Source organism: Cygnus atratus, unplaced genomic scaffold, assembly GCF_013377495.2.
Source record: "Cygnus atratus isolate AKBS03 ecotype Queensland, Australia unplaced genomic scaffold, CAtr_DNAZoo_HiC_assembly HiC_scaffold_55, whole genome shotgun sequence".
Classification (NCBI taxonomy): domain Eukaryota; kingdom Metazoa; phylum Chordata; class Aves; order Anseriformes; family Anatidae; genus Cygnus; species Cygnus atratus.
The window spans coordinates 53,187-79,298 of NW_026110161.1; the positions used below are offsets into that span (position 1 = coordinate 53,187).

A 26,112-nucleotide genomic window follows, 5' to 3' on the forward strand; every position below is an offset into this window, starting at 1 on the left:
CACATTTGGCTCAGCTTGAAGCAAAATTAGAGTTTTTTCCCCCCCAATTTTTTCCTGTTAGAGCAACACCAAAATTTAATATTGGCTGAAAGTAAATATTTTCTCTTCCCAGGGCCAAAACCTTTTGATAGCTGGTTTTTCTCTTCCTCAGCAGCCCGATGATTCAAGCGCTTGCCCAGAGCGTGGTCGCAGATCAGTTCTCCCCTCCGCCCGAGAACACTCATTCAGCGAGTTTTGGGATGCCGCCCCCGTCCTCGTGGGTACGGATTTGCTCCGTGGAGGCTAAGAGCAGCTGGTGCATGGTGGGGACGGCAACAGGAGGACCAGGCAGAGCCAGGAGGCAATATTTAGGATGCTGGAGTGGGAAAAAGGAGGCAGCAGCTGTGAGGTCTGGCTATAAAAAGGCCGGGAGCTGCCGCAGTGGGTCCTCTGGGGGGTTGCTCTCTGGCCTTCTGCTTGATGCTGTTCTAAATACGTCCCGGAGCTGAGATTGCAGGCAGGTTGTCTCTGTCACCATGTCACCACCTACAGTACTCCTCCCCTTTGCTTTCCGTTTCCCATGAAAAAAGAAATCAGCCGCCCCAAACTTTGACTTGGAGTCACGCGTAGCTCGGGGTTGACCAGACATCAGCCAACGAATGAATATTTCATACTCAAAACTGCCAGAGTTCCTCATTTTCACTGTTCTCCTTGGGAAACAGATGTCTCCTGGGAAGAGAAGATCTTGTCTGACCGGCAGGCTCGGCGCGCACGTTTGGGGAGGTTCTCAGTTCGGGCCAGGAATGAATAGCTTCCCTGTCCTCGGAGGCCACCTTTATTCCCAGCAGAGGCCACGACGCTGACAAATGTGTTTACATGAGGCTGTATCTAACAAAAGAAGCCTGCCTGACCCAATTAGCCCTGAATTCCCCCGCTTCCAAAACAGGTGCGTCCAACCTGCTTGGCTTCCCTAAACCCGTGGCATAGCCCGGAGCAGGAACAGGGTGATGCTCCCATCTGCCCGCAGAGTCTGGGCTCAGCACGTTGGTGGAGGAAAGCTGGTCCCTAGATGCCTCCTCGGGCAGGTCATCTCATCTCATCTCATCTCATCTCATCTCATCTCATCTCATCTCATCTCATCTCATCTCATCTCATCTCTCTGCCCACCAGCACAGCAGACTTGTGCCCATTTTTTGGCAGAGCTGGGGGATGAATTCTCCCATGCTTCAGGCTTGGCCGAGCCCATACGTGGTGTTGAGAATACAATTAGGGAATAAAGATTCGCTGAAGAAAGTCACCCCGTGGCTGGTGATGCTCCTAAGGTCAGGTTGGAGCATGCAGGTCCATGGCAAGAAGTTTGATTTTGCTTCCTGAAAATATCTTGGAGTCAGCTTGGATCAGGATGTGTGCAGGTGACTTCTGAATATGTTCAAGGATGAAGAGTCCCCCATCTTTAGGTTCCTGTTCCAACGTCTGACCACCTTTGTGGTGAGTTGAAAGGTTCTCGAGGATGAACAAGCCCCATGCTTACCCTTTCCTTCCATGTCCTGTCCCCCAAACCTGGCAGTCTGCACTGGATTTCCTCCAGTATACCACTGCCTGTCTTGTACTGGGGAGCCCAAACTGGACCCAGCAAGCAGAGGGGGTCTCACAAATGCTGAACAGAGGGAAAACTCCCTGCCTGGGTGATTTCATGCAGACACAGAGCCCACCGAGCCATCAGGGCAGACCCAGAGCATCCCTAAAGACGTGCCTACCCTAGTAGGGTACCTGCCCCTGGATGGGGCCAGAGCTGGCTCAGAGTCCCTGCGTCAGCTGTCGGCAGGGCAAATGAAAAATGAACCCTAAATGTCCAGCAGGTAAGGAAAATGAGGGGTCTGAGCCTACACCCTAATGCCACAGAGGTGCAAAAATCAGCGGATTCCCAAGGAGGTCAGTGAGATACGGAATGCAGAAATAGAAAAGAAAATAGACAAGATACAACATCATCAATGGCAGTGCTCTGGATAACAATAAGGGAAAGATTATTGTTTCTTCTGGATAAAGTGAATCATATGGGGGTACTCAAATTTCCCCAGAGTTTCCTTCTTTTTAGCCCAACTTTGGCATCTACTTTTTTTTTTTTTCTTCTTCTTCTTCTTTTCTTTTTTCTTTTCTCAGTTGAAGCTGTTTGGAAAAAAAAAATAAATAAAAGAAAAAAGCTGCACTGTACCCCAGGCTGTTTAATCACAGAATTTGCACCAGCCAGACGCGAAGAGACCATTTTATCCCTTGCTGTTTCTGGGGATGCACAGGAAAAAGGAGCTCTGCTCCTTTAAGCTAGCAGAAAGCTTCTTTATATTCAGGTGGAGTCAAGCCTTCCTGGGCTATAAAGTTGCAGGGAGAGGCAGGGGCAGCAGCTGTTTTGCTTAGATCTTAGCGAGGCTCCAGTCTCATCATGGTAAGAGCATGCCTTATATTTGTATTAGCCTAAACTTAAAGTGTAGGCTGTGGATTTTCCAAGCGCACGGAGCTGAACAGCTTGCTTGCTCTCTTTCTCTCCTGTCTCTAGGGGATGTTAATTCCAACCAGCTTTACTTAATTGCTGATTAGCTTATGGCTTATTGATTCAAAGTTTGCTCCTTATAAGGGAAAAGTGAGGGACTTGCTTGCAGAACAGCCAAGTGGCCTCTTGCTGCTTTTTCCCTCTGAATTTGCAGCTTCTGAGATGGGGTCTGTAGAGTTGCAAAGTGCCCGGCTCTCTAATGCGAGTTGGGTTTTTCTTTTTTTTTTTTTTTTTTTGGGGGGGGGGGAACCAGCATATCTTGAAACACAACTGTGGGGTAGAACAAAGCCTGAAGTTTGGCACTGCTGGCCCTCTTCCTGAGTTTAACACTTCAACTCTCACACTGCCACAGGGGTCTAGAGCAACTTGCAGAGACCTTTAGGGTTTTTTTCCTTAGGAGTGAGCTGCCATGTTGCCTTTGTCTGCTACAAACCCTTGGGATTAGATATTAAATGAATAAAGTCCCCCTTCCTTCTAGGTTTATTTCTTTTTTTTTTTAATTGAATCTTTGCTCTAAAGAGTTTGCAGCTGTGAAACTGAAGGGGATTGATCTGGTTACTAAAAAATGTGCAGACCTGCCTACTCTAGCTGAAACTTTTTGTGAAGAGTAACACAACTGTCACCCTCTTGTGAATGCAAAAGAGTGACTTGTTGGAAAATCTGATGTCCTTTTGCATGTTGCAAGTGGAAGAAAACTTCAAAGTAACTCCTAGTGAGCCAGCTTTTGAACTTTTCCTTTCATCCCGTGACTTCTAGGGTCTGTCCCGGTTATAAAACAGTTAAACATTCCCATGGTATTTCCAATGGGAAAATCAGCTGGACAACAATAGGCTGCCTATGGCCAGAGTCGGTAAAATGCAGTTTATCTTGATGCAGAGGGCAAAAGTTGGAGATCTGGAATCTCAGGGAAAAAAAAAAAGCCCTTCCAGCATATATGGGGAGGGTTTAAAAAAAAAAAGTTGTAGAATGTGATCTATGCTTTCTTCCTTCTAGCAGGCCCCTCTTTTCTTTCTCTTTTCTTCTCTTCCCCCCCTTCCCTGGGCTCTGGGCTGAAAATGGCAGTGCCCCCCTGCAGCAGGTGCTGGGACCAGCAAACTGGGAGAGGATGGTGAGCGGAGCAGCTGTCCCGGCCCATGCCCCCGACGGGGCTGTGCTGCTGACCCCTGCAAACCCTGGCGAGGAGCTATTGCAACCATCTTGCTGGGAGGGATGGGCGAATGGCAGGCAGCATTTCCCGAATAGTGCAAATATCAGCTTGGAGAGGGAGGACTTGCACGCGGCCTCCCCGCCCAGCAGCGCTGGCGGGCTCAGCCCGGAGCGGGGTTCAGCTGTGCTCCACCAGCTGTGGGTGGAGGGCTCGGTGTCCCTCTGCGGTGGCGAAGGGATGCTTGGACAGTTGGTGTCTAGCTTTGTGGCAGATGGCCTGGACATGTGGTGGCCCCTGGGCTCAGCTTGAGTGCTGAGAAACCTCTTGGCACGTCCGTGCATGGAGGCAAAGAGGGGAGAAGTTGTGTTGTGTCCTGATGGCTTCTCATTGCCAAGAACAGTTGGTGCTCAGGACCCTCTAGTGTGGCTTAGAGGGTTGTGCCTTCAAGAGACAAGGTCCCTCTGGCCGGGCAGTCATGTTTAGGGGTGTACACATGCAAAGCATCCCCTCCATCACCACCAGGAGCAATGGTACTGCTCACCGTGCCTGGGTGGGATCACCAGCACCTTTAATGGGATCCCCGGGGAGCTGGCGCTGCAGCAGCACTTTGATCTCGGGGAGGTGGCAACAGCAGAGGTGCCAATTACTGAGGGAAGCGTGCAACCATCACAAGTCCCCAGAGAGTCTCCAAAAGGTGCTGGTACCTCCAACACATCCCTGGAGGTTGTTTGGAGGCTCCTGGAGGGTGACCTGCGTCAATGGGGACTCTGAACCTCTCCTCGGGTGTTGGCCTGCCCTTGTTCTGGCCCTGGGCAACTGCTGCTGTCCTCCAGCTTTGTTTCCTGGTGTGACTCCAAGCTTTTGGCTTCTCCCTGCTTGGTGTAGAAGTGTTTTGGAGCCTGGAGTTGTTGTCCCCAGGGGATCGGTGGCCACCTGGCTCCATGGTGGGACCAGGTGAGCACTACTCCAGAAGGAGCCAGCGGTGCTCAGCTGCTTCCTGCCTCAGCATGAAGCCCATCACCTCCTTCCTTCCTTCCTTCCCCCTGCCTCAGGCTGGGCAAACCCTTCCTAGGGATGCTACGCGTGTGGGTCATGGTTTGATCCTCGCTCCAGCTCCCAGCGGTGGGCGGAAGCCGCCTGCTTCCCTAATCAGGGAACGGCCCCAATGAGAGCCACAGGGGCTTAAAGTTAAGCCGCAGGATGTCTAAAAATTGCCTTAACGCGACATTTCCCCTTGCAGAGGGAGTGCATTTCCATCCACATCGGGCAGGCGGGCGTGCAGATGGGCAACGCCTGCTGGGAGCTGTACTGCCTCGAGCACGGCATCCAGGCCGATGGGACCATTCCCGGCCCCAAGGTGGCGAAACCCGTGGAGCCAGAGGCCGAACAAGTGGATTCGTCTTTTGAGACCTTCTTCTGTGAGACGGCGTCTGGGAAGCACGTGCCCCGGGCGGTGTTCATAGACCTGGAGCCCACTGTCATTGGTAATAGCGGGTGTCGTGGTATCGTCATTCATCGTCAGAGGAACTCCTCGCCTTTCTTACTGGGGCCTGGATCATTGTCCAGTAGCTCCCACTCCCTTCTGCTGTGGAAAAAAGTCTCCAGCCAGCAGAACTTGGCTGGGGGCTGCCTTTCCAAACAGATCTGGGAGGGACAGACCCGTTATCCTTAATAGCTGTCCTCAGCTCATCCCTCTTCTTAAGAGGCCTGCTGTCTTAAGCAGGATCCTCACAGGTGTGAAGAGGTGTGGGTTTATCAACCTCAGTAATATACCGTGGGGTGAATTACCACATCCTAGGACTTGTTCCACATCTGGCCAAGGCTTCCTCTGAAGCTTTTGTGGGCAGATGGGTGCTACAAGTTCTGTGGAAGCTGTATGTCTTGCTGCTGCAAGTTTGCTACTTCCCCCAGCTCCATTAGTGATCTCTGGGGGGTTGACTCAATTTGATGTTTTAACTTGATTCGCAATACCTTCCTGTTCAAGTTGTTTTCCTCAAGAAACTGGTGGAAATGACTTCCAGTCACCTGTATCCACTTAGGTTGTGCATCTAACCTGCTCCTGCCTCCTAGGCCTCTCCTGGGGGTGAATGTGTTCCTGTCTTGCCATCTCAGATGCGTGACTCGTTATTTCAACTAATGGAAGGAACGTAGACTTCTGTTTGGTTCCATTTAATTTTTAGGTACCTAGTCAAGGCACTAAATTGGGATCTGAGTAAGCAAGCCAACAGAATATGAAATGAATGAAAATGAAATATCCAACACTGAGTTTGAGTGGGTCTAAATAACTTCTGGAGGTGTCTCAAACTCATTGACTGTGTGGAGCCTAGAGAAATTGCTCCTAATCCTATCTTCGTTAGCTGGGTGGGATGAATATAGGGGAAACGTCAGTGCTGAAGGCATCCTGTCTTCTGTTTGGTGTGCTGTAGGGCAGGTGGTGGAGGCCCTGCTTCGAGCCTCCTGTGACAAGCAGGAGCATAAGCTGCATGTGGTAACTGTAGGCCTACACCAGCGTTGGAAGCATAGGCAGCATCCTAAATCTTTAAAGCCAAATTATGTTAGGATCTCAAGGTGGATGCCAGGAGAAGGTGGAGGAGTAGGGCCTGGACAGAGTTATTCTGACCCTTGCTGTGATCCCCAGTCTGCACTAACAGTGCTGTTACTGTGTGTGTAGCCTCATCTCACATGGGCTCCTAGGGGATTTTATTACCCGTTTTACTCTGCCACACAAATATCCACAACCTGTAACTGTGTGCTGCTCTCCATGACCGCCCCTCCCTGTAGACGAGATCCGGACTGGGACCTACCATGGGCTCTTCCACCCGGAGCAGCTCATCAGCGGCAAGGAGGATGCTGCCAACAACTATGCCCGTGGCCACTACACCATTGGGAAGGAGATTATAGACACTGTACTCAGCAGGATTCGCAAAATGGTAAGGAAAAAGGTGGTCTTCCTCTGAAAATAGCACACTGGACCATGCGATTAAGCTTTGGGTTTCGGAGTAATAGTCTTTGAAGGAAAAAAACCTGTATCTGAGCTCAAAAGTGGCTGCTGCTGTGAGTGGGCCATCTGATTCTGTACATCTTCACGTAAAGCAAGGGTTGCTACATATCATACATGTATGGGGGTTTGGAACGGGAATGAGGCAATGCTAGATGTAAGAAGTGGAAGAGAAGGACTTCTGACCTCAAGGAGGCCACGTTCCCGTTGTGCAACTGCAGAAATTAATTCCAAATGGGCAAACTGCAGTGGGCTGGCAAGACCAAACTCCATGCTTGATAAGAGCAAGGAAAGTTTGTAATGCTGGACGTGGTTGCATGTAGCTGAAGTGCTTTTGAGATGTCTCCTAAGGGTCTAGAACCCACGTACTACCTCCTGTCTACTCTCAGGTACTGAGATGTGCATTTGGCTGATAACTCTGGGCAAGTTCCTCAGTTTTCATTTGATGATGCAGAACTACCCATGGTAGCTCCATGGAGGTCCTGAAGTTGATTAATACATGTTTACTTATAGATCTTTTGTAAGGTGATAAGAATGGATCTATTCTAGGGGTTGGATGTACTCAAGGTAGAATTTGGTTTTGTTTAGCTACTTCTCTTCTGGTCAGTAAGTTCTCCAAGCAGCATTTACTACTATGTCATATGGGAGAGTCCTTAACAGAGAGGTAAAAATGCATTATTCCACTGCAGGCTGACCAGTGCAGCGGCCTCCAAGGGTTCCTGGTCTTCCACAGCTTTGGGGGAGGCACGGGCTCGGGGTTCACCTCCCTCCTCATGGAGCGGCTCTCTGTGGAGTACAGCAAGAAGTCCAAGCTAGAGTTCTCCGTGTACCCAGCCCCACAAGTCTCCACAGCAGTGGTGGAGCCCTACAACTCCATCCTCACCACCCACACCACCCTGGAGCACTCCGACTGCTCCTTCATGGTGGACAACGAGGCAATCTACGACATCTGCAACCGCAACCTGGACATCGAGCGTCCCACCTACACCAACCTCAACAGGCTCATTGGGCAGATCGTCTCCTCCGTTACAGCTTCCTTGAGATTTAACGGTGCCTTGAATGTTGACCTGATTGAATTCCAGACCAACCTGGTGCCTTACCCGCGGATACACTTCCCACTCACAACCTATGCGCCCATCATCTCAGCAGAGAAAGCCTACCACGAGCAGCTGTCGGTGCCGGAGATCACCAACGCTTGCTTTGAGTTCTCCAACCAGATGGTGAAGTGCGATCCGCGCCGTGGCAAGTACATGGCGTGCTGCCTGCTGTACCGGGGCGATGTGGTGCCCAAGGACGTGAACGCGGCCATCGCGGCCATTAAAACCCGCCGGTCGATCCAGTTTGTGGACTGGTGCCCCACAGGCTTCAAGGTGGGTATCAACTACCAGCCGCCCACGGTGGTGCCCGGGGGGGACCTGGCCAAGGTGCAGCGCGCTGTCTGCATGCTGAGCAACACCACGGCCATCGCCGAGGCGTGGGCCCGCCTGGACCACAAGTTTGACCTGATGTATGCTAAGCGCGCCTTCGTGCACTGGTACGTGGGCGAGGGCATGGAGGAGGGGGAGTTCTCGGAGGCCAGGGAGGACCTGGCTGCCCTGGAGAAGGATTATGAGGAGGTTGGAAGGGACTCAGCAGATGGAGAAGAGGATGAGGCTGATGAGGATGAGTACTAACAAACTCCTGTCTGTTCTTAATGAAGCCAAACCTCAGATGAAATATAAACTATCTGTCATCAGGCTAAACTGGTCTTGAGTGCCTGGAGGTGCCAAAGGACTGTCCTGAACCTCACCGCTACTGTTTGAAGTATTATGCCTTTTCTGCTTGCCTAGTCTACGTGCTCCTAGTGCACTTCTGTAGCATGGGTGTCTCAAGCTTTATCACATGGCTGCTTATCGATGAGTGAAGCTGAATAGGTGCCTGGCTCAGTGCTGGGGACACATCCTGCCTGGGCAGAGGATCCTGGTTTTTAGTCCAGGGGAATGTCGCAAGCTGCCTGCTTTGGTTGAAATGGCAAACTCTTGCTCTGGCTCATACTGCAAAAGCACCTTTTAATGAGAAATGTACCAGTACACTTCTATGCAACTGTCTTTTGTATTTGAATAAAGACTTTTTTTTTGCTCTGAGCTCTCTGGATTTAATTGGGTTGTTTGTACGTGGAGGTCCCTAGTGTGTGGATGGTGCCTTTGGGGAAATGGTGAATGCCGGTAAGGGGGTGCTCTGGGTAGGTTAACTCCGAGCATTATTGACTGTAATTGCTGCTGTGTGGGAAATGTCCTATATCCTGCCAGAACTTGTCTGTCGGAAGCTGGATGCTGCTCACATCACCTCCAAGAGCAGCCTGGAGAAGCTGGGGCTGGGAGCAGGCACACAACCCCCAGTTTGACCAGTCCCACAGTCGGGAGAGCACCATTTGGGTGGGTTTTTGCCACCTCCCCGGCTCTGACAAAGCTTCCTGGGGGCCTGAAGGAGTTCTGCTTTCTGGAGTGTGAAATCAGCCCCACGTGCCTGGGCTTGGAGTCTGCCCTGAGGAGCCATGGGCAGGTGCTAGGGTGACTCAGGAGGAAAAGCACTGAGGTGCCCCCGATAAGATATGAAGAGGGAGTGTTTATAATCCTGTTGCTCTATGCTGAATTGAGTTTGTTCATGGCTGCTGCATTAGAGTTCATGTTTGCATACCACAGCCACACATCCACCTTTCATTTCAAAGCTGGAAGCCAAAAGACCGAAGATGCCTTCTGAAAAGACCAAAGATGACTTCTGGCTCCATGCCCCCAGGTAAATGCTCTGGGAAGTTTCCAGGCATGGTCTCAAGGGCTGGCCACCTTTTGCTGGTGGCTCCACTCCCTGCAGGCAGGCAGGGCTGGAAGCTGCTGGTTAAATTCCCCCAAAAGTGCATCTGGGTGACCATCGCTCCTGCCCAGAGTCATGAGCCAGCCCAGAGGAGCACAGCTGCACTCCCGCAGCTTGGAAAGCAATTAGTGCAGCACCAGGGCTGATGTAATTGGACAGGTTATTTATTACTGCAATTAATTACTTGGGCACATCCATCAGCACAGCCCTGCTCAGGCCCTCCCACAAATGCAGGGAGGGAGGGCCACAAAGGATTTTCCTTGCAGGGGGAGTGATATCATGACTTTTGGGGAAGCAGCATCATTACCTTGATGGTCATAGGTGATGCTTTGTCTTCTCAAAAAGCCTACAGACCTTCTTCCAAGAGTGTTACACCCTTCATTGTGTGGCTTCAGCTTTTTCTCTACTTGTGCACTGAGGGGGGAAGGGTGGCCACAAAAAGAGCATCCTCTGGCCAGCAACACATGGAGCAGCTCTCAGGATTGGGATGCCCAGTGCATTGCTCCATTCATCACCTAATTAGCCAGGGCAGTAGGGGTAGATCAAGGGGGTGGGATAAGTTTTGTTTGTCAGTATCCTGCAGCAAGGATGCTGAGCAGTGCCTGCAGAACTCCGCCACTGACTTCTCACAAGGTTTTGGGCACAGCCTCTCTCCCTTGTGGCCATGCAGCCCTGATCCTAGCAGCACCAGCTGCCTCTTGCTTCCACCCCATGGCCCCAGGTGAGCCAAGAGCTGTGTCTGGGGCTGCTGTGGAGATGTGTGTGGCCCCCAGGGGCAGAGGTTGTGAGGCTGGTCTTCTGCATGTGCTCAGATAGGAGAGAAACTGTCTCACCTCATCACCACCACTGTGCCTGACTGCCCCCAGCCCCATCCAGCCTGGCCTTGGGCACCCCCATGGACAGGGCAGCCACAGCTCCTCAGGGCAGCCTGGGACTCACCACCCTCTGAGTGAAGAATTTCTTCCTAACATCTAATCTGAATCTCCCCTCTTTTAGCTTAAAGCCATCACCCCTTGTCCCGTGAAAAGGGTTCAACAGATCCATACAGATTAAGCTCCTCTATGGTCATAAAACAGTCCTTCACAGTCATAAAAATGATGGTCTCAGGCCACCAGACTTGGTTCAGCTGCTGTGCCTCCTTTCTGTAGCTGTATGCTGACCACAAACCCCAAAACAGGACCCCTACACCAGGATGTCTGAGCTGAGCAGAAGACAAGACTCCAAAAATAAGCAAGCTACCATCACTCCCAGCCAAATACCCACGCAGGGAAGACAGAGCTGGCATTGCACCTGCTGCTTGCCTGTACATCTTTCTTCTTTCTCCCCTTTTTGTGCTGTGGTGGGTTTGAGCATCACCTTGGGGTCTGCGCATGCCCTTTGCAACAGGGTGGCATTAACCAGCACATAAAGCTGCATCTGGAGGCCTGGGAGCTCCAGGAGAGCTCCTTCCCAACCCTGCCAGCCCAAACAGCCTCGCTCCCCCAGGCAGAGGGCAGCTGGAGGTGAGATAACCCCCAGGAGCTCCCCCCCATGTTGTCCTTGGGAGATTGCCACCCCTCGGAGCCCAGCTGAGTAATGGCAAGTGGAGACAGCTTCTAATAACTGTTCCCCCCACCTCAGGTTGTTTAAACTTTCCTCCAGTGCAACCCAGAGCCAACACTGTCAGCCCTTCAATTACAGCCTGAGTGCAGATCCAGCTTCCCTGCTGCATCGCAGCCAGCTCTTTGTCTTGGATCACTTGCTGGGAGGAGACTCCCCAGCAGAGTAATAACCTGCCTCAGTCTGGGGATCTGCAGAGATCAAGTTAAAACCCATTTTTCCAACTCATTACCTGTTCACAGGGACTGTGCTGTTGTGCCTGGGGGGCAGCCCTCACCCAGCACAAGAGGAAAGAAGTCTGAGGAGACAGCTCCGTGCTTTGGTGCCAAGCATGAGCTAGGATGTGGGTCAGATGCATTTGGAGGGGCCGACAGACAGCTGGAGCATTTGAATTCTCATCTCCAGACTCAAAATTAGACTTGCAGGCAAGCCCAGCCCTGGCAGCCAGACATGGATTGCTTTAGCAGGGCTCTGTGTGGTGGTGGGGGACTGGAGAAAGCTGATCCCACTGCCTCGGAGAGGGCTGCAAGCTGGAAAGCCCAGAGCCAGCAGTGTTTTGGACAGGGAGAAGCTACAGGCAGCCAGTGCCTGAGTAGGATCACTATCCCAGCGTTCATCTTAGCCCAGCAGTTCCCCTGCAGGAGAGGTGGCTCACATCCTGCTGTCACCTGCCCCACTCTGCAGGGAAAAGCCCAGCATCACCAGGTGTGAAAGCCCCCAGCAGGGCTGCAGCAGCCAAGGCAGAAAAAGCCCCTCCCATACCACTATGAGCAACTTTGGTGGCACACCAAGACAGGAGATGTTTCTGCTGATCACCATTTATTCAGCCAAATTTGTGCATACACAAACCTTGACCAAAGGGTTGCTTTTAGCCAAGCTATAGTTTCCAAGTCACACTTTCTCAGACCAAGTCCACAATTCCCTTCTCTGGAAGGAATTGCAGGACGAAAATACAAGACCTACTCATAATCCAAGCTGCTTCCCCACAGAAGTTATTCATCAAACTCCTCTCCATCTGCTGAGTCCCTTCCAACCTCCTCATAATCCTTCTCCAGGGCAGCCAGGTCCTCCCTGGCCTCTGAGAACTCCCCCTCCTCCATGCCCTCGCCCACGTACCAGTGCACGAAGGCGCGCTTAGCATACATCAGGTCAAACTTGTGGTCCAGGCGGGCCCACGCCTCGGCGATGGCCGTGGTGTTGCTCAGCATGCAGACAGCGCGCTGCACCTTGGCCAGGTCTCCCCCGGGCACCACCGTGGGCGGCTGGTAGTTGATACCCACCTTGAAGCCTGTGGGGCACCAGTCCACAAACTGGATCGACCGGCGGGTTTTAATGGCCGCGATGGCCGCGTTCACGTCCTTGGGCACCACGTCGCCCCGGTACAGCAGGCAGCACGCCATGTACTTGCCACAGCGCGGATCGCACTTCACCATCTGGTTGGAGAACTCAAAGCAAGCGTTGGTGATCTCCGGCACCGACAGCTGCTCGTGGTAGGCTTTCTCTGCTGAGATGATGGGCGCATAGGTTGTGAGTGGGAAGTGTATCCGCGGGTAAGGCACCAGGTTGGTCTGAAACTCAGTCAGGTCAACATTCAAGGCACCGTCAAATCTCAAGGAGGCCGTGATGGAGGAGACGATCTGCCCAATGAGCCTGTTGAGGTTGGTGTAGGTGGGACGCTCGATGTCCAGGTTGCGGTTGCAGATGTCGTAGATTGCCTCGTTGTCCACCATGAAGGAGCAGTCGGAGTGCTCCAGGGTGGTGTGGGTGGTGAGGATGGAGTTGTAGGGCTCCACCACTGCTGTGGAGACCTGTGGGGCTGGGTACACGGAGAACTCTAGCTTGGACTTCTTGCTGTACTCCACAGAGAGCCGCTCCATGAGGAGGGAGGTGAACCCCGAGCCCGTGCCTCCCCCAAAGCTGTGGAAGACCAGGAACCCTTGGAGGCCGCTGCACTGGTCAGCCTGTAGCACCAGGGAAAGAGCCAGGACACCAGTTACTGGAGTTCTTGTGGCCTCCTTGGACTTAAATTAAGCTCAAGTACTGCATTCAGCATCAAGTTTAAGGCCAGGTTGTTTACTACTGCTTTAACACCTTCCACTTCTAACAGCGGAAGTCTGTTAAACACAGCAAATTCTTTTAAATTATCTTTTTTGTCATTGTTGAGATTGGCGCCTGGCCTGAGTGATGTCTGGGGACAGATAGACTCCTGATATTAGGAGTCAAGAAGATGAGGAAGCCTTTGAAGACCACTTAGGAGTTCTACCTAAATCAAGCATATCTTAGTGTTATCCCAGCACTTCTGAGCTTATATAGACACAAAACCTTACCCTTCAAGGGCAGCTGCACAGGGAAGGAGATGCCTAGGGGAAAACACCAGCCAGAAGCTGATCTGTAACACTGGTTGTAATAAAATGTTCATTTGTGATCACCAGGCAGCTAAGTACCACAACAGCTGCCTTTTGAGTTGAACTACTGGAGACCAACTCAGGACTGACCCAGCAGATACTACACCCATACAGGAAACCCATCTTGCCTGGACATTTAAGCCACAGCTGCTTGTTCTCCTGCATAAGATGGGTGCATCTTTTACCCATTGTTTTCCCCTCATGTTCCAACAAGGGCAACATACACCCACATGCATCTCACTGTGTTGTTCCAGGTCAAGCTGCCAAAGATGCACCCACACCATCCCTTGATGGCCAAGGCAACAACAGAATGCTCATGCAGAAGACCCTTCATAGCATTGTTACCATTTTACGAGCCCTATCAACAACAGGGTCGATGATCTCCTTCCCAATGGTGTAGTGGCCCCGAGCATAGTTGTTGGCAGCATCTTCTTTGCCACTGATGAGCTGCTCCGGGTGGAAGAGCGTGCGGTAGGTCCCAGTCCTGATCTCATCTGGAAGAAGTTGAGATCAAGTTGACAATTTCATGATTGTCATGAGCATTGTCCGCCAGATTATTCGCATTAGTTTAGATGTGATTTCATATGGAAGCTAGTAGCCTCACCAGGAGTTTAGATGGCCAACAGTGCATGCCAGATCAGAGAAGGTGACACCCTCCCACTCCCCCCAGTAGGAGGGCTGGGGACCTTCCACCACTTACCAATGACAGTAGGCTCCAAGTCAACAAATATTGCTCTGGGCACATGCTTCCCTGAGCCTGTCTCACTGAAGAAGGTCCCAAAGGAAGAGTCTGTTCGCCCTGAGGATGCCTCGGAGGAGATGATGCCATCTGGCTGGATCCCATGCTCCAGGCAATACAGTTCCCAGCAGGAATTGCCCATCTGGACACCAGCCTGGCCAATGTGGATAGAAATGCACTCCCTCTGCGTCAGGATGGGAGAGAGGAGGAGGTTATGAGTGTGCACTGAGGAATAAGGCAAAAGCTGGCTTTTCTGGGTGTCTTCATGTAGCATATGGCCCACAGCCTACATATAAGAGGGACATCATCCCAGCTTGGTGGCAACCAGGACATTTTCTCCACAGTAGGTATCCAAGAGATACTGAACTAGCAAGAACTACGCGTTAGCCCTTCAGAGAGATGTTGCAACCTCCCACCAAGGCAGATCAGATGCAGAGATTAGGGCTTTGTGGTAGGTCCCCATGCATCCCAGGGCTGTCATTACATTGCACAACAGCCCTGTTCCCAGGAGCTGGATGCAGAGCAGAGCTGCTGGATCTGCAGCACACCAAGGCTGCCGAGTCAAGCTGCTCGTGGTTCCCCTTCACCCTGCCTTGGGGCAGCAGGCAGGGCACTGCAGCCTTCCCAGATGCTTCACCTAGTGCTCCCAGCCAGGGAGGAGGGCATGATCCTGCCCAGCCAGACTTGGTCCAAATGCTTTCCCCCACCACAGAGAGGGGAAGGTTGGAAGGGACCTCTGGAGGTAGAGGCTGGCTTCCCCATCCAGATGGGTAACTGTAGAAGACCTTTGCCGGGAGAGACCCCTCACTGTTGGGCTCCGCATGTTGACTTGCGGAGCAGTTCCTCATCTCCCTTTAGATTAAAGGCAGCCATGCAGGATCTGCTGGCTGGAGGGGATCCAAGGACTGAGGAGCAGGGATTAGTTATTCACCTTCTCTAGACAAGACCTAGCCATTGCCCTGTGAAGCAACTGCTCATGGCTTGAGCCTAAGAGAGACCTTAAGTAGTGTGTAGGGAGCTGTTGAACTCCTTGACACAGGAGACTATAAAAAAAAGTCAAGCTTTTGGGTATAAAGAGACCAGACTGGAGATATCCACAGAGGGTTAGTAGAAGAAAACACAAATATCTAGCTGGAGAAGCCCCAACCCACAAGATGTTTAAGATAAGTAAGCTTATCTAAAACTTTCCCAAAGCCTGCCCTCACCATGTGCTTTTAGTTGGGGCCTGGACAGAACATGGGGTTGGAACCCTAGCACAGCCCCAGCCTCAACAGCCCCCACACCAGGCCCAGCACAGGGGTGCTGAACCCATCTCCCCCAAGACCAGAGCATCACCCCCTTCTCCAGGTCTGCCCCAGCCCCACAGCAGCACCAGAGGGACACCCAGCTTAGTCCCTACCAACCATCAGCCCCACATCCTTCGGGGGTGCCCTCATACAGGGGATATTCACAGGTCTGAAGGTGGCAGCAGCAGGGGAGCCCTCCCCAGGTGAGGAGGAGGAAGATATGAGGCTTGCAAACCCAACCCAGCCCTAGAAACCTCCCCAAGCACCAGCTGAGCACCCCAGGAGCCCTTCCTCCAGGGCTCATGTGCTGCCCCCAACCCACAGCCACTTTCCCCCAAGGAAAACCCCCATCCAGGGACAAGACACCCAACAAAAAGAAAGGAGGGAAGGAAGCTTCCTCCAGTTCCCATCTCCTGCAGAGCTGGAGAGGACTAAGCAAAGCCACCAGAAAACAAACCCAAGACCCCACAACTACTCACCATATCTCTGCCCCACCAAGGCTCCTCACAAAAACCCAAGCCCACCTCACTGACAGCACCCTCTGCCCTTGTGCTGGGGGCTTTTATAGCAGGTGGAGCTGGGCTCGCACTCACCGGGCTCCCTCCTGGCTCCTGCTCCACCTGTGGGCCAAGCTCTCAGGTGTTGCTGCCCCCGAGGGACTGCGGTGTGAGGCAATGAGGTGCTTTGAAGGACTTGCACCTGGGGAGCCCGAACTTTCTTTAGCCTTTTAAATCCTCATTTAGCTTTTCCTGTGAGGTCTCTCTCGTCTTTTTGCACTTTCTTGTCTTTTCTTGTCTTTTATTTTTCTTTATTTTTCTTTTTTTCTCTTTCTTGTCTTTCTGCACTTTCTGCAAATTCAGAAGAAGTTCAAATGTTTGTTTGGGGGGAGTATCTGGGTTAATCTGAGTTGGTTATTTTTAATGAAAAAAAAAAAGAAAATGCTGATGTTAATTTTTAAAAATTTCTTTGCAACTTTCAGGACTGGAAATTGATTCCTATTCTCTGCCCCAATTCTCTGAATGCATATGTTGAATCTCCTGTATCGCCTGGGGATGGAGAGGAGTTGCAGGCTGGGGCTTCTGCCTCAGGGCAATGTCCCGGGGCTGGGATGGCTTCTCCAGCACTGGTACCACGAGAAAGCCAGGCTGTCCCAGCTCCAGGGCAGCTCCAGAGCTACAAAAGCAATGCTGCTCCCCTGGCCGTGCCTGAATTTTGCAGCATCCCACATCTTGGTCCCAAAACATTCACGGTGTAGGGCCTGGAGCTCTCCCAGACCCCCTATGGGACTAGGTCCTGCTGCCAGAGGGGAGTGTGCTGGGAGATAGGACTGCTCTGTGCCTCAGTTTCCCTTACCTAAAATAGGGATAGCAGTTGTTACATGGCAAAAAAGTCCCCAGAGACGCTGTGGCTGTGACATGGGGCTGATGGATGTCCTGGAGGACCTGAAAGAGCCATGGAGATGGTACATGGCTCAGCACCACGTTGGGGAGGCACCAATGAGACCATCACACTGCAAATGGACAACGGTTTTATTTTCTATACAGCACACACCAAAGCAAGAAACTCACTGACACGGCTGTCCCAGAAACACAAGTTTTAAAATGTGAGCTAGAGCCAAGACATGGGGACTGGCTCTGGTCCACCAGGCATGGTTGGGTCTCCCCCTGTCCCACCACCTTCTTGGGATCAGCAGGAGGATTGAGGCCTGTGAAGGGGGAGAGCAGAAAATGGGATGTGCTGGGGAGGTTTTGCAGCTCTGGGGCTCCCTAAAGCTGAGATTTTTCCTTAAAGAGTAGCCAGGATGTGGCATTGGCAGCAAGGAAAGGTCTTCAGGGTGATTAGTGTTTGTTGGGAGTGGGGGCAGCTTCTCACCCTCCTTGAGAAAACGGCGCTGACTTTTGCACCCTGATGTGCTCCTGCCCGTGACACCAGGCCAGGAGCAGGCCAGGACAGCCAAAACGCAGGACAGCTCACCCCAGGAACAGGATGGGACATCTCCAGGGCAGGACAGGACATCCCATCCCAGGAGGAGGCCTTGTGGCACCAGGGGTGGCTCCCCATAGGTGTCCCTATGGCCTGAAGTGCATCTCACCCCCTGCTTAGGGCTCAGCTCCTGAGGCCTCTGCAAGGCCACCATGTCCCCAAGTGCCTCAGGACAATTCTCCCCATGGTCACTGCTGTAAATCGTCTTTGTTTTTCTAGCCAGAACCCCATGGATGTGAACGCAGGCACCGTCCCACTCGGCAGGAGAATATTTTTGGCCAGATGTTCAATGCCTGTTGAGTTATACAGCCTGAATTCCTTCCTCAGCCAGATGGGCATGGGGCCTCCTTGATCCCTGGAGGGGAGTCAGGACCTGCTGTCCTCGGGGAGTTGCCAAAATCACTGCAACACCTCTGGTTTGGCCTGACGTGGGTTGGCATATAAACGTTGGCACGTGAGCATTGGCATGTGGAAGAAGAGAAAGAGGGCTAGGGGGTTCCTGGAGGCCAGGGGAGAGCTGGATGTTTGGGTGAGGATTATGAAGAGGGTGGAAGGGACCTGGCGGTGGAAACAGAGGGATCTGTTGGTCTGAGTGAGCCCATAGCAGCTGTGCACCCGCACTTTGCTCAGGGAAGCCCACCTTTTCCAGTGCAATACCAGATTTGGGGTTTCATCCCTGCACAAAGAGGTAGGAAAGACCAAATCCTCATCTGGCTTTCACCAAACTGCACATCTCACCCAAAAAGCAAGGCTGCCCTTCCTAAGCCTTGGATCCCCACGCTCCCAGCCCCAGGCGGTGGCTGGTGGAGACTTCAGTGCTCCTGTTGGCATCCAGCTTCCTTGGGAAATCTGGCTCCTCTGACCTCCGCCTATGTCTCGGTCCCTCCAAGCAAGAAGGAGGATTAATTTTGGAAAGGTTTGTCCACGGCAGCGTCAGGTATGGGTGAGACTCCCCCAGGGGGATGCAGGTGGGGATGGAGGACCTCTGCTTTCGCCATCACTTGCCATCAGCTGGTATCTGCTGGCCCCATCTCAGCTTTGCACTTGCAGGCACAGCCTGGTGCTAGCAAACACCTTGGGTCCACCCGCTCCCATGGTGTGGTTTCAATGTTAATTGTTTTGTTAATGGGGAGCAGGAGAAAGAGCCAATGTGAGCCCTAGGGATGGGATGTTTGGATTTCCAGGCAGTAACTTGGGGATATTCCCCTCATCTGAGCTGCTGCTGGCCAGTGTGTCCCATCCCTTTGGGAACATCACAGCCCTTTGGACCCCGACCAGGGTTGGTGCAGATCCCCATGGGAGCTGGTGGTAGGGAAAAGCCTCTTCCCAGCCTGGGCCAGTGTTTTACTGGAGCTCACTGGGAAGCAGAGGGGAAATCCACCCAGAGCAATGACTTCTTAACTCTGAGCAAAGGCTCCTATAGACAGCCTGATGCATTGGAAAGGCTGTGTCCAGACAGCTTGGGACACCTCTGACCAACCCACAAAGGGACACGAGCACGTCTGGCCGGGTGTCTGGCCAGGTCTGACCTTGCTCTGTCCTGCCCTGCCTGGCCAGATGCATGTGGGCACTGTGCCTCAGCTTCCCCAGGTGTAAAATGGGGACAGCGACTCTGCACTGCTGAACAAGAGCTCAGCGTACTGATGGGGGATGGACATGTAGGTTGTTGGGCCATAAAATATATAAAGCTGTATATAAACGTATATAAAGGGCCATATAGTTCAAGGCTAGAGGAGAGTGCAACGAGGAAAGACCTCACTGGTCCGTCCTCAGCCCCAGGGTGGAGGAAGGAGGTGGTCAAGGCACAGAGATGCTGTTGGCATGTTGGTGTGTTGCCTGCTGGAGATGTGTGTACGAGGGGGAGATGCTGGAGGATCTGGTGTATTTATATGATTTTTTCTTTTCAGGCTTCAAATTCTGGTCCTAAGTCCCAGGGCTGTGGTCAACTAGGAGTTCTGGCCACCCAAACATGGGCTTGCTGTGGATGAATCCAGCTGTGCTGCTTCCTCTGGGTGCTCAGAGGAGGGAAGTAGAGGAGATGCCTCCATCTATGTCCCTGCACACGTCTGGTGGGTCCATCTGCCAACCCTTCCACCAGAGACCTGTCCCCTGCAATGTCCCACCTGGAGGGCTCCCTGGATGAGGCTGGTGGGAGATGTTGGCTGCTATTGGCAAATGTCTCCTGGGGAAGGAGGGCCAAATTTCTTACCACCTCCCCAGTTTCCCTCCACATGCTGGGATGGAGGACGGGAGATGGAGTATCATCTTGGAGGCGGGCTGGGAGGTGAAGAGAGGAGGGGATTTGGAGGAAGGGATGAATAGTCCAAGGTGAAGGGGTGGGCACTGAGTGAGCTGGGGCTTGATGGAAGGTGGGCAAAAGGGAGCAGGGTGAGTAGGGTGGTTTGGCAGGGATGTGACGGGGGACCTCATGCACCTGGATTTGCACGGAGGTCTGCCAGGAAATGCAGAATGGTGGAGATGGACAACACGGACAGACCCAAGGGTGGGTCTGAAGTGGCTGGGGAGGAACCTGCAACTCTTGGGGTCCAAACTCACCTCAAACAACGGCAGGGAGAGGCAAAGCCACCCCGCATCCTGGAGATGCTCCTGAAGGACCACGTGGATGGGGGGTGATGGCCTCCTGGCTGAAGGTGTTGGTGGGGAAATGGGTGGCTGCAGGTCGGCTTTAAAATCTAGACAGTGCCCAGCAGGACAATCTGGGAAATCCCTCCTGAGATCCCCTGAACAGTCTTGGTTTTCCCTTCCTGATGCAGCAATGATTGTGTACGGGGATGTGTGTTGGGGAACGTGGGAGAGAGTAGGGCCTGGGCTGAGATAGGCCAGGTGGAGCTGGAGGGAGGTTTTGGAAAGGCCCTGAATGAGCATCTGGTGGAGGTGATGGGAGAACAACGCATTGGAAACTCAAGAGACTGTAGCTTTAATCGGGACCTTCCCACGGTGACACATCCCCTTGCCCTGCTGCGGACACCAGCCTCTTCCCCACGTGTGGAAATGTCCAGGAGGAGGAATTGGGGGGAGATCGGGAAGGAGAGAAGGAGGAAGAAGAGATATGAAAGTTAGGTAGCTCTATGGGTCAAAAATATACAACACTGCTATCGTACACGGCTGTCAGTCCCCTCTGGCTGGCAGGCCGGGGCCGGGTGGTGGCCCCATGTGCCCAGCTCTGCTCCGAGTCCCCCCGGCCCCGTGGGGGTCACTTTCGCCGCCCGATTTGGGCCATGAGATGCGCGTTGGCCGCGGCCTTCGCCCGCAAGTTCTTGGCTTTGGCAATGTTGAAGAGGATGTTCATGATGTTGGTGGGGACATCGAGGGAGAGGGTGACCTTGGTGCGGCGGTCGCTCTTGGCCCGGTTCTGGTACGTCTTCCCCTTCACCTGTGCCTGGGAGGTGTATTTGTAATGGCCTTCCCCAGGGAATGTCCTTTTCCCTCTGTCTTCCTCTGCCTCCTCCTCCTCCTCCTTGGATGCCTCCTCTGATGGGTGGTAGTCGTAGCCACGCTTGTCCAAGACGGCGTTTTCCTCTGGGAGGCTCTTCTGGGCCTCAGCAAGGGCCGCGTTGAGGCAGCTGAAGATGGAGGCGGCGTTGTAGAGGCGGAGGGCCCAGCTGGTCTCGGTGGCACAGAGGAGGGCAAGGAGGAGCAGCAGCTTGGTGTGGGGCATGGTGGTGGCCTGCCCGGCGGAGAGACCGAAGGGAGGGCAGAGATGGACATAAGCTTCCCTGGGGGGCCCAGCACCACCGTCCCCCTGTCCTCCCATGTCCCAGCCTCCTGGGTTCACCTCCCAGGTCCCACCCAAGGTCCCAGCTAATGCTTAGGGCACAGGGGAACGAGCTGCCTCAGGGCCTCCTCCTCCAAGGTGCAACCCCCAAACCCTTGTTTTTTTGGGGTACTGGGTGTGAGGTGGGATCTCCCAGGTGCTTTGCAAGGCTGAAACCTCTGTGGAGGAGAGGATTTGGCCATCTCCTTGTTGAAATGCAACTGCCTGTTGCAGGAGAACTTGTTTCTCCTGTGGGCACCTCCTTGCCTGGGGCAATCCCGTTGCAGTCCCTGTGAAGCCCTCTCCACCTTGCTAATGCCTCCACCGTGTGTGCCACCAGCTGCTGTAAAGGTGAGATTTCCTTTCAGCTCCTCTCTGGTCCACCTGAAGCCACCAGAGATGTTTCTGTGCTCTTTGAAGAATTGTCTGTCCCAACCACTCACCCAGCCTGGTCTGAAAAGGGCATGGGGAGCCAGGTACAGGGGGCTCTGGTACTGGGGGTGATCTGCCACCCATCCTACATGATGTCCCTGTGTCCCCTTTCCAGCCCTGCTCAGGGGTTCCCCTTTACCCTATGGCTCCATCCCCAGGACCCCTCCACCCCGGGTGCAGGACAGGTTGCCCCATCTGATGGCAAGGAGTTCCCCCATGGACAGCCCTGTTTGGGGGACCTTGGGGCACCTCCAACATCATGACAGCAGCATCACTCCCTGCTCAAAATACGGTCGTTTTGGGGTCCCAAGGAGGCTGAAAATCTTGGAATAACCCCTGTGCTGTGCAAAACCTCCCTGTCTCCAAGTCCTGCCTCTCTGGGAAGCAACCCATCTCCCTATACACCCACCCATCTGCTCCGTAGGGCCCCCTAAAAGTCCACAGGGGATTTTCCGGGGGGGGGTCTTTGCCTTTACCGAGGGCAGACAAGTGTCCCCACCGAGGGCTGGAGGTGGGCTGCCATTCCCAATCATCTGGCCCCATCTTGTGGCAAGCTCACCGCACGACAAGCCCTGGCCACGGTGCACAAGTCCCCTTGGGTGGGGAGACCTCGCTTGGGTCCTTCTAGGGTGGATGTCCCCCAAAATCCGATCACCCCCTTATCTCCAGGAGCTGTCACCTTGGACCTGCTCTCCTGCCACCGAGTCACAGCCTCTAAATTGGTGTCTCTTTGTCCTTTGCTGGCACTTTGGTGGAGATAAGGGCAGGTTCACCCCCTTAGCTCTGCCCTCGTTGTCCCTCTCAGGGAGAGGTTGGGGCAGATTTGTCCCCTTAGCTCTGCCCTGTGTCCAGACAGGAGATGGTTGGGAAACGACCCAGGCAGTGCTGGCAAAATCGCTGCTGTAGGATGGGGATCAAAACCAATCCCAGGCACACAACGCCCCTGTGATGGAGATCCGGAGCCTGAAGCTCTCCTTCCTTCAGCCCCAAATCTGAAATTTAAATCCTGTGGCTTAGAGTTTGCTTGCAAAAGCTTAATAGGACAAGCATCTTTCTTCCACCCAAAAGCAGATGCATTTCAGCCCCAGACGATGCAGCCACCCCAGCAAACTCCTTGTGGTCCCTGCTAGCAGGATGGGGGAGATCAAGGCATGAACTTAGAAACCGCCATCCTTCCTCACCCCTGCCTGCAGCCCCTGCTCCCCCGGGGACCGTGCGTGTCCCCAAGCTGCCATCCGAATAGTGGGAATGGCTCTGAGAGCGCTGCTGGCAGGGAGCTGAGCTGCTTTGCGAAGCCGCTGCCCTCTCCGAGCAGCATCTCCCCGCTGCCTTGCCTCCCCCTGGTACTGAAATGGGTGGTTTGGCTCCATGGGCATTTGCTGCTCAGCAAAACTCTTTGGGAACCTCAGCTGAGCAAGGGAAAAGGCAAGACAAAAAGCAAGGCAAAGTAGCAAGGAAATTCAGCGTCCAGAGAGCAACAGCTAATTTTTAATATATATACATATTTTCACAGGGGTTTTACTCCCATGCCAGAAAGTTTTTTGGGGTTGCTTCCAGAAAAAGCTGAAAGTGGATCCCCCTAACCTCCCAAAAAATAGCAGGAAAAGAAGAAAAAACTGCCTGCGGCAGAGCTGAGCAAGTCGGAGTTAAATCTGCTGCTGCCGGAGGGTGACCTGTGGGTGGAAATTGCCGGGACGCCCGTGAGCGATTTCCAGGCATTACGGTGAGATGGAGCCGGCAGCCCCGGCAGGACAGCTCTGCCTCTTGGCTTCGGGGAGAAAAGTAAATCACTCCAGCGGGGCAGCTCTGGCAAACTGGGGACAAAGCTATTTGCTCCTCGGCAGCAAAGGCATCGCATTAAGCTGAGTTCTTTTTTTTTTCCCATCAAAAAGTAAGTCTGGAATAAAATAACAGAGCGGATGAGACCTGTAAGACTTTTAAAACTTTCTGTTTGATGCCACTTTTGCTTCCCTAATGAATGCCTCCTGATGATGCTGGTTCCCAGGGCTCCGAAATCCAGGCTGACCCGACGTGGACGGGGCTGTGCCCTCCTCTCCCCTCGCCCCTTTAACATCAGCAGCGATTTGTGTCCCCACTTCCAGATTTCCAAACCCTTCCCCTGCCTGATCTACCTCCAAAAATTGTTATAATAACTCAAAAGATATTTCATTGGTGGTGGTGGGGGGGAGTCTCTTACAATATTTTCAACTGCTTTTCCCTACCCTGCTCTTTTTTCTTTTTTCCTTGCAGAGAAACGTGGAACCTGATCTCCCAAGGAAAGAAATGAAATATTTAAAGTTTGTGCAAATGAAGCCGGCTGCTGGTTAATAAATGAAATCCAGGCACTCACCTGGCAGTCCTCGGTGCTCGGGATGGGAAGGGGCTGCTGCTCGCTCGGCTGTCTCACTCCGAGGAGAGAGGCATCAGGCGCCTTCCCCTGAACTTCTGCACCCTCGCTTTTCTTTTATTGTTATTAAGAGGGCTGTGATATTTTTTCTCTCTATGGAAACGCTTTTCCCCTCCCTTGTGTATATATAAAAATGAGTGATCACGGGGTTTGAGTCGTAACTCCAGACGTGGAGCCTTCGTTTGGGCATGATTTCATTAAAATGAAATCAGAGGGAGCTGGCAACGTCACGGGGCTGGCGGTGCCTCTCCCCATTCAGAAAGAGGAAAAGGGGGGCAAAAAAGACCTCTGAACCCAACAACCCTGTGAGAGTCACCCAAAAACAGGGCTGTCGTCAGTGCTGGGACTTTGCAGGATCACGCAGACACGTTTCCCCCGCTCCTCCAGGTAGCTGAGCACTCCCTGCAAGTGTATTTTAAATGCAGAAGGTTTTTGTGGCCCCTAAGGATGCCTGTCTGTGTTTTCAGCATTGATGAGCAGCGTTATCCCAATCATCTGGGCTTCTCTTTGATGCCTGGGGCTGGTGCAGCAGCTTGGCAGGGTTTTGCCCCAGTGTAGTGCCCTAAAGCCCCATCCACAGCCCTTCAAACTCTCCAGACCCCCTGAGGTCCAGCAGAATTAACTCAGATTGCCCCAAGGCAGCAGCCAAGAAAAGAAACCCAGTCCGTGGTCCCAGTATTGCTCCAGTCCTGGTGGGGTCAGTGAGATCTCCTGCAATGCCTCACGGTGCTGGTTTGCAAGCAGAAATGGGTTTGTGCTGCAAAGAGGACGGGGAAGGAGATCTCCCTGCTGGAAACGTGTGGTCCTGGGCTGGGGCATCCCAAGAAGTCAGGTTCCTGGTGAAGGATCCTCCCAAGGATGGGCTGGGGGCTCCTGGTGGACCAGGGAAGGAACGAATCCCACCAAACCTGGGGAAAGCCCTCTGAGCCCCCCACAAAGGTCATGGCAGCCAGAAGTCACTCTGGGTGGGCTTGGAGTGACTGTGGGGAGACGTTCTCGCTCCTGGATCACAGCAGTGGTCACGGGTGCTTTTTGGAGAAACAGAGCTGTGATCTTCTTGGATGGGCATCTCTGAGCTTCTCACTCAGCCCTTGAAGTTGCTGCCCATCACCTGTGACTGGTGACAGTGGGAGCTCCCAGTTGGCTTCAATCTCTGGTAGAACATTTTCCCCTTGACCACCTCCAGCTATTGGCTGAGACACATCGGTCCCATCGCTCCAGCAATTCACTCTTTCCATTTTCACTTGAAGCTTCCATCTCCTGGACTGACATCTCCATTTCCCCTCCTTCAGTGAGACCTGGAAGGCAAATCCGTGGAGCCTTTGGTCACCAAACCTGCTTGCAGAAGTCCATGCAAAAACCTGGAAGGGAAACACCGTTGGAGGGAACCACCACCCTGCTCCTTCCCAGCAAGAGTGAGGGAAGCCACGGCCCGCAGTCCTCGCTCCTCTAGCTCCAGCAAACTCTTGCAGGCCCATTTATTGCAGTGGGGTGAGCTTCCTCTAAGGGCTGCCAGGTCCCCAGTGCTGCCGAAAACCTTCAGCTCACCGTGCGTGGCGAGGAAGCAGTGATGGATGGGAGCTATTTCCAAAGGGTCCCTGGTGGTGGAGCTCCATTAAAAATGATTTCCCTTTGCTCTCGTTGCAGATAGGCGAGTGCTGATTCTCAGCAACCTTCGGCTTCCTCAGGTCGTGTCCTGCCTTTCCTCAGCCTTGGTGGGGCGAGAAGGGCTTGAGTCAGCACCAGTAGCTGGTGTCTTAATGAGCATTGGTGGACAAGGTGGTACCACAGCCCTGAAGCTTGGAAGAAGTTACCTAAAGCTCTTTAAGGTGCACGCAATGCCTCGGTTGGACTGAGCACCTCGGATGAGGTGGCTCCACCTCAACCCCTGTGGAGTAAGGCTTTGTGCCTGGGGTGTTTCTGTCCCCTTGTGCCTCCTTGGAGAGATGTGGTCTGCATCTTCTTGC

The 26,112-nt window shown here is 53.1% G+C and overlaps 3 protein-coding genes across 3 annotated transcripts; 1 reads left to right on the forward strand and 2 right to left on the reverse strand.

Moving 5' to 3' along the window:
* Nucleotides 1-4,908: 4,908 nt before the first annotated feature.
* LOC118258063 (tubulin alpha-3 chain) lies at nucleotides 4,909-8,342 on the forward strand. The gene is made up of 3 exons (XM_035566583.1): nucleotides 4,909-5,155; nucleotides 6,453-6,601; nucleotides 7,359-8,342. Exons 1-3 carry the CDS (start codon nucleotides 4,954-4,956, stop codon nucleotides 8,340-8,342), a joined length of 1,335 nt encoding a protein of 444 aa, XP_035422476.1. The 5' UTR covers nucleotides 4,909-4,953.
* Nucleotides 8,343-12,110: 3,768 nt separating this feature from the next.
* Nucleotides 12,111-14,461, reverse strand: LOC118258064 (tubulin alpha-3 chain-like). The gene is made up of 3 exons (XM_035566584.1): nucleotides 14,224-14,461; nucleotides 13,869-14,017; nucleotides 12,111-13,079 (listed from the first exon to the last, which is right to left on the reverse strand). Exons 1-3 carry the CDS (start codon nucleotides 14,402-14,404, stop codon nucleotides 12,111-12,113), a joined length of 1,299 nt encoding a protein of 432 aa, XP_035422477.1. The 5' UTR covers nucleotides 14,405-14,461.
* A 6,196-nt stretch (nucleotides 14,462-20,657) lies between these two features.
* Nucleotides 20,658-24,109, reverse strand: UCN3 (urocortin 3). The gene is made up of 2 exons (XM_035566619.1): nucleotides 24,089-24,109; nucleotides 20,658-21,219 (listed from the first exon to the last, which is right to left on the reverse strand). Exon 2 carries the CDS (start codon nucleotides 21,208-21,210, stop codon nucleotides 20,746-20,748), a length of 465 nt encoding a protein of 154 aa, XP_035422512.1. The 5' UTR covers nucleotides 21,211-21,219; nucleotides 24,089-24,109; the 3' UTR covers nucleotides 20,658-20,745.
* Nucleotides 24,110-26,112: the final 2,003 nt, after the last annotated feature.

Coding starts and splice junctions, on each gene's coding strand:
- LOC118258063 (XM_035566583.1), top strand. CDS start 4,954: ATGGGCAACGCCTGCTGGGAGCTGTACTGCCTCGAGCACGGCATCCAG. Junction 5,156..6,452: donor CCTGGAGCCCACTGTCATTG/GTAATAGCGGGT, acceptor CCCTCCCTGTAG/ACGAGATCCGGACTGGGACC. Junction 6,602..7,358: donor TCAGCAGGATTCGCAAAATG/GTAAGGAAAAAG, acceptor ATTCCACTGCAG/GCTGACCAGTGCAGCGGCCT.
- LOC118258064 (XM_035566584.1), bottom strand. CDS start 14,404: ATGGGCAATTCCTGCTGGGAACTGTATTGCCTGGAGCATGGGATCCAG. Junction 14,018..14,223: donor CTTGGAGCCTACTGTCATTG/GTAAGTGGTGGA, acceptor AACTTCTTCCAG/ATGAGATCAGGACTGGGACC. Junction 13,080..13,868: donor TTGATAGGGCTCGTAAAATG/GTAACAATGCTA, acceptor CTGGTGCTACAG/GCTGACCAGTGCAGCGGCCT.
- UCN3 (XM_035566619.1), bottom strand. CDS start 21,210: ATGCCCCACACCAAGCTGCTGCTCCTCCTTGCCCTCCTCTGTGCCACC.